Source organism: Pyxicephalus adspersus, unplaced genomic scaffold, assembly GCF_032062135.1.
Source record: "Pyxicephalus adspersus unplaced genomic scaffold, UCB_Pads_2.0 Sca76, whole genome shotgun sequence".
NCBI lineage: Eukaryota > Metazoa > Chordata > Amphibia > Anura > Pyxicephalidae > Pyxicephalus > Pyxicephalus adspersus.
In genome coordinates this window covers 23,929-31,000 of record NW_027317083.1, presented here as the reverse complement: position 1 = coordinate 31,000, position 7,072 = coordinate 23,929, and the positions used below count along the sequence as shown (strand labels likewise).

Genomic DNA, 7,072 nt, shown 5'->3' with positions numbered 1-7,072 from the left:
TTTCAAAGGAAGTTCAGTATTTTTGTGCCGGAATGAGCTGCCTCAATTTATTTCACTTTACCCGGGTTCCCATACATAAAAAAGTGCAGATCAGCACTGATACAAGAATTTTGTTAATGCGATATTCCAGACTTCAAAGGACCTGTCCATACAAAACTGATGTTTAGGTATAATTGAAATATATCTCTTGGAGACTGCAGTGACACAATCTTACTGTTTACATGGCTAGTGGTTGGCTGTACCTAGTAGGTAGAGGTAGGTTTTGGGGTAAGAATATTTTTTTTACCCCCCTTTTGAAGTACTTGAGATACAAGCCTACAAGTCTGGTGCACAAAGATGTTAACAATAGATGGTATGTGTTTCTTTAAAAAGTAAAAAAACAAGTAGATCACTTGTCTATCACTATCATCAACATTTTGATTGTTAACTGACCCAGTCTGTTTTTGACTTTTTTTTGGCAGCACCGTTTAATCACTCCCAATAACAAAAATAGAAGGGCTAATGCTTTACGGTAAACAGTAAACCAAAGAAATACCAGGGAGCCCATTTCTAAAGCAGCTGTGTGACCTAAAGGCTGCCATACTACTAATTAAAAAAACAAACTAAAGAAACAAAAATATTTAAAAACATTTTACTTTACAAATATTCTTTCTTATTCATGTTTATAAAACAATGTGACTAAAAGTATATTGGTAATAAGGTAAAATATGTCAGAAAAATGATCTAAACTGGGAAATCTCCAATAGTTTGTGTTTTTAAAAAATGTATAATGTAACAGCTTTAATATATAATATAAATGCTCTATGCCCCTATCCAAAAGCTTATGCAGTTTGCCTTTTGGATTCTATAATTAGGTAGCTCATTAGATTCTTATATCTATTTACCAAATACATTTATACATGTGAGGTGCTGTGCTGCTACTTCAATGGTTAGCGGACCATCATTAGAGTAGTTTAAGTGCCCTCTCAGATAAATAAATAATAATAATATAATATATTTTTGTTAATTAAATATATAATATAATAATAAATAAATAATATAATAAATAAGGCATAAGTTGGCATAATAAATAATGAATGACATTGAAAACCTAAGGGTTTAGTTGACATATCAAGTTGATAAAGGTCCAGGGGGGGAAAGCTCCTGCGCAATCTCCAGTTGTATAGCAAAGCTCTACACTTTGAAAGCTATAGTGAAAAGGGCAGATAAAGTGAAGAATAGCCCAGAGCTTACTGACATAAGGAATAGCTCCTAGGAACCAGTATACCTCATATACTACTCTGTTCTGTTATCCTTGAGTAGCATTGGGGCTTTCATATTGTGGCAGAGGGAACTAAGTAGAAGTAGTCCAGGTGATGAGAAAACCTACGCATCTTGATATTGGACTATTAGGGAACAGATGATTTAAATATTTCTTTAATCTCTCTAGGTGCAACTGCAGAACATTTTAATGAGCAAATATGTAGAATTTTTTTCACTGGAGGTAAGCACGTGGCAGAAGAAACTAATGGTGTCTGATATGGTTATTTCTGTCTGGCTGGATGTTCAGCAAACCTGGGCACACTTGCAAAGTATATTTGCTAACTCAGAAGACATCCGGAACCAACTTCCGGAAGATGCCAGGAGGTTTGATGGAATTGATTTAGACTTTAAGGTATTGTACTTGTACTTGAGTGTGTCTGTATTTATTGTACCTTATGTGCATATATATGTTTTATGTATTTTTATTTTGTTTTAGGATCTAATGGAGAACATTATCAAAACAAACATTGTAATTAAAGTTACAAATGAGCCAGGATTGCTGGCAAAGTTGGAGACTCTTCTGCAGAGGTTTGTATTTTTTCATTGCCTCATAGATAAAAATAAATATTTCATTTTTTCTTAAATTAGTAGAACTATATAACAATATAAGTTGTATTACTGATTTTTAATATGATTTGTATGTTAAACAGTAATTTTGTTACAGTAGATCAGTGTTGCTTGGCCTTTTTAACATGGGGTAATCGTTTATAACAACTTTCAGGTCTTTAGGGAACCCCCTGCTATGGTGGTCAGTAAAAAGAATGTCTTAATAATTTCTGGTTAATGGGAAGAATGTTACCCTTACAGATTCACAAATTACTCATTTCTCAAGGAACCCCTAGCAATCACTATAAATTGCCCCCTAAATATATCTTTAGGCTGCACTGTAGTCTGGAGTTGTATTCATGCCATTCACTTCTCTATTCATATTTCCTAATTTCTTGCAAAATTCAGCATATGACTAATAGGAACAAAACATATTGCATTTATTTGCCTTCTCGAAGCTGAATATGTGTTCGGGATGATTCATTTATAAATGTTACTCTCTAATATTTTAATAATGCAGCTGTCTTCTTATTATTTATATTTTTACCTTTGTAATTATTTTCTGCTTTTAAAATTAGTAATTGTATTTGATATAAATGCAGTAACAATTAGTGTCAGTGCACAACCACTGAAGTATTTTCTGCTGTTTTTCTCTTTAATACATTTTATTGAAAATACACATTAGAGTTGTTTGAGTTCAGCTGAAACCCTCCACAATCATGAATAATATCCTCATTTTAGGTGCATATGAGGATAAATATATGCATAAAAAAGTTACTGTTTAATTAAATGACAACAAATGATTGCAATTTATCTTGCAACAAATGAGACTTGTATAACCAATTTTCCCCCAGAGCTGAGATTTATGGGTCATTACCTGTTTGGTCTTATATTAAAGGCAAATTAGTTAAGGTTTTCATGCAGATTAATATCCAGTAAAGTTCAGGTCACTTTCTGCTATATAGAAGATTTTTAGTGTATGTTTAAAGGCTTTTTGCTGCCCTAATGATTTAAATATTTATAACAATTAATGTTTTTAAATATTTTTACCAATGTGTTCAGCTTGATTAGATTGTAAGCTCTTTTGGGCAGGGTCCTCTTCTCTTCTGTCATTGTTTGTATCTGCCTGTCATTTTCACCCCTATTTAATGTACAGCACTGCATAATATGTTGGTGCTATACAAATACATTTTAATAATAATGTGAAGAAGTGTTAAATTTTTTTAATTCCCTTATGGTATTTTTATGTACTCATTTGGTAGTTGTATTTGTTTACTGTACAGGCTTGCTGTACTTTTTGACTGGCAATGCAGTATTATTGAGTGTGATTACTGCTTTTCTGTCTCAGCACATTTCTGTAGATGCCACTGTAGCAATATAAAAGAAATCTTGATGCTGTCATATTTGTTGTTTAGCAAAGTGGCTGACTGCACTGTTTCCTATACCCCAGAACCCACAAAACAGTGCATGAAATCTAGCCAGATAAATATGGATGAGTTTTTTTGAAATTTGAATACAATTCAAAGTGATATTTCAGATAGTTAACCCCATAAAATACCCTGAATATTGCACTGAAATTAGGACTGCCATCAGAAATGTATGGGCTCCATGCAAAGTAGACTCACCCCCATGTTTAAAAGTTCCAGCATTGCAAAAACATTCATAGGGGCTCAGTACAGAATTACCCCTTGTCCCCACCTGATGGTGGCCCTGGCTATAATACCCCTGCATTGCTGGTGCTACAGTGCTACATTTATGAGTCATTCTTTTGCGGTAAAAAAAAGAAAATTAAACTACAAATTTTTACTAATTGGTAATCAAGAATGATCTGTGCTTTTCCTCTATACAACGCAAAAGAGGAACATTTGGCAATGTTTTTTTTTTACTAATGTCTATATAAGTTTAATTGACTAACATTCTTCCAAACTCTTTATCTAATTGTATAAAGAAATGTTTTAGGATGAATTCTTAATTCAATTTAGAATTTGGACAACAGCAGTAGCAGTTCCACATTGTGCATCCAGTGTTTGTGTATAGCTCTCTTTTTTTTGCAGACTCAAAGTATGTGAAAAATCATTGGCGGACTACTTGGAATCAAAGCGTTTAAGATTCCCCAGATTTTATTTTGTTTCCTCAAATGATTTATTGGAAATCATTTCCAAGGGAACTCAGCCTAAACAGGTAAGCGAGAAGTGTGTAATGGGAGATATATTGTGGTGTTAATAGAAAGATCTGTCAAGGGAAGACTACTTTATTCTTTTTCTGTATTGTGTATTGTGGGTATTGGATGTTTTATCTCTTTCATGGATATTTCACAGCAAAATTAAAATCTCTCAACACAATAGGGAACTGTCCTGTCCAAAAGTCTCTGCATAAATATATATATATATATATATGTATATATATATATATATATATATATATATATATATATATATATATATACTGGAAAAATGCAAAGTAGGGCACCCAAAGAATATATACGGAAATAGTTTGAACTTTATAGAGAAAGGGTGGTGCCGAGCCTTGACTATATAAACAAATATAGTCCACACATGACAGTCCAGACATGACAAGAAAGGAAGAAAAGAGGAAATAAGGCAATTTTTAGTCACCAAAGTAATACCTTAACCAATTTAATATAAAAAATACACTTTAACAAATTCAAGATATCAGTTTAAAGGTTAAAAGGGTCAACAATAACATGGTTACATGATTCCCATACATAAAACAAGTACTTAGCGGTTGTTTGTTATTTAGAGAGTCCCACTCGTTGATAAATTTATTAGTGTGTGGTTGCTTGCTGACAGGCTACCTTTGTTTATCCCTTGAGAGCTGGTACTAAGAGGAGACCAACACGAATACCACTAACATCTGCTTTTGACTGGTCTTTTCTTACCATATCTAATACTCGCATGGATCATGTAGTTGAGCTGTGCTTTTTTAGCATTAATAACTAAGAATTGCCTCCAATCTGCACCATTGGTATATTTAGTCCCTCTTGACCTTTTGAGTATCAGCAAGTTATTCTCTTCCCAGCTCTTGCTAATGCATACTCAACTTATTACCTGAGGCTCCTTTTTTATTCTTAACACTATATCTGCTAATGCTGAAGGTTGTGTCCTAGATCCCCAAATCCCCTGATGAAGCCCCTTGTGGGTGAAACGCGCTGGGTATAAAACACACTCCTCCCTAAATTTATCAAATATTGTTGACCCTTTTAATTGATATCTTGAATTTAATAAAGTGTATTTTTTTGCTTTCTTTATTTGTAAACCCCGATATTCAGTCTGTAAAAGTAAAGGTGGCATTATCATTATAGAGCTGTGCATAGCCTGTGCAGAGATCAGAACTGTTGGTGGTTGTATGGAGTTCAGTTTCTAAATGTTTAACAGAGTAAGTTTATTCTAATCTAACCCACCTATAGTGAATGATCTACAAATATCTTCATGGAACAAAATACCCAAAAAGAGAAAGAGGAAGCTTCTATCACTGTAAACATCTTGTACAATTTCTTCAGACTAAAGACTACAATAATAACTTAAATATATGTGCTAACTAAAAGTGTATTTTACTCTCTTGTCATAATAACAACCATTAGTGCATATTTTTTTCTCTATGTCTATGATCAAATAACGACAATAGTACATTTTTCCCCAATTTTTAAAAGGTGATTCGTCACTTTCTGAAGCTGTTTGACAACATTGCCGATCTAAGATTTGATGATGAAGATGGAGAGTGTAAAATTGCTATAGGGATGTACAGCAAAGAAAAAGAATTTGTTTACTTTACCAAACCATGTGTGTGTGAAGGCCAGGTAAGTAATGTGAAAATGCTATCCAGTATTTATATAAAGTTATTTTTTTATATAATATGATTTATATTTTAATGATATGATAAATTAATTCAGTATTGTAATATCCCACAAACAGTATGCAAAATATCCACATTAATGATTAAAAAGATTCCAGTTTACCACAAACACAAAAATATTCTGTTTACAGAAACCCACTGAATATGAGATAAAAAGAAGTATAAGTAAAATTTTATTACATTCATAAAATAATTGTAATCTTTTCCTGGTTTGTGGTAGGCAGAGAGCTGGTTGAGGCTTTTGGAGGAAGCCATGAAATCAACAGTACGTCAGGAAATCATGGATGCCGTAGCAGGGTACGAGGATAAACTGCGGGACCAATGGCTTTTCGATTATTCTGCACAAGTTGCCCTAACTGCTAGTCAGATCTGGTGGGCAACTGATGTGGAGATTGCCTTTAAGAGGTTTGAAGAAGGCTTTGAGAATGCCCTGAAAGATTATAACCGTAAACAGGTAACAATGTTGCAAATTATCTTATTCCAATTTTTTTTTCATATTCTGTTATCTTTCTTTTAATTATACACTATGATATATTTTTGTAGTTCGAGTTGACATTTTTTCTCTGAAGTAAAGACTATTTATTCAACATTTTTTATTTACAATCTGTAAGACCTTTACTATTCTCTAATATTGTAACTATATTCCAGCTCCTCACCCATACAATTACACTAAAAAACAGCTCAGTGTCAAATAATGGTGCTGGAGCTAAAGTGCCCAGCATTAGTATTGTAAACAAGGTTTTCATGTGCCCAGAGTGGGAGTTCTGGGTTTACATAGAGGCCTTCATACAATAAAATAGCAGGCAACTTGTGGTGTCTAAGTTGTATCTTTCTATATGATATATGATAACAGTATAAGAGGGCACCCAAACTTTAATTTTACTCTAACTTTCTGTTGTGTACAGGACAGATAGGGAAACCTTGTCACTGGGATGGCAAAAAAAAGTGGTGGTGGAGGTGGTTATTTTAAGGGCTAATTAATGGTCCTCTGAAAAATCAGTTTATCATTTTATAATGCTTCGGCAGCACATATACTAAAAAGAAATTGGAACGATAATGCACAAATGTGGTTAGGTTCATCCTACCATTGATTCTAACTTTTTTTAAGTGCAATAACACTTTCACATTTCTCTCTTCAATCCTTGTTACATTGATAGAATTACTTTCATTGATTTCACCATTGTTCAGTAATAGATAAAACAGAAGTTTGGAGTTTTTTTGTTACCGACTGTAAAAGTCATACCAATGGCATTTCAGTAATAAAAGTACCATGAAATGGGTTTTCGACCCCTTTCATAATATTGTACAATAGCTCCACTTCACTGATATATTCTAACTAATGGACTAAAAT

General features: G+C 33.2%; 1 protein-coding gene across 1 annotated transcript in view; it reads left to right on the top strand.

The window, feature by feature from the left end:
• Positions 1-1,429: 1,429 nt before the first annotated feature.
• LOC140344848 (dynein axonemal heavy chain 11-like) overlaps positions 1,430-7,072 on the top strand; it is a gene marked incomplete at both ends in the record, with an annotated part of 29,168 nt that continues 23,525 nt past the window's right edge. The window contains 5 exons of the mRNA XM_072432050.1: positions 1,430-1,654; positions 1,739-1,830; positions 3,903-4,029; positions 5,519-5,665; positions 5,942-6,175. Coding sequence (XP_072288151.1) covers positions 1,430-1,654; positions 1,739-1,830; positions 3,903-4,029; positions 5,519-5,665; positions 5,942-6,175 — 825 coding nt within the window. The remainder of the gene's footprint in view (positions 1,655-1,738; positions 1,831-3,902; positions 4,030-5,518; positions 5,666-5,941; positions 6,176-7,072) is intronic.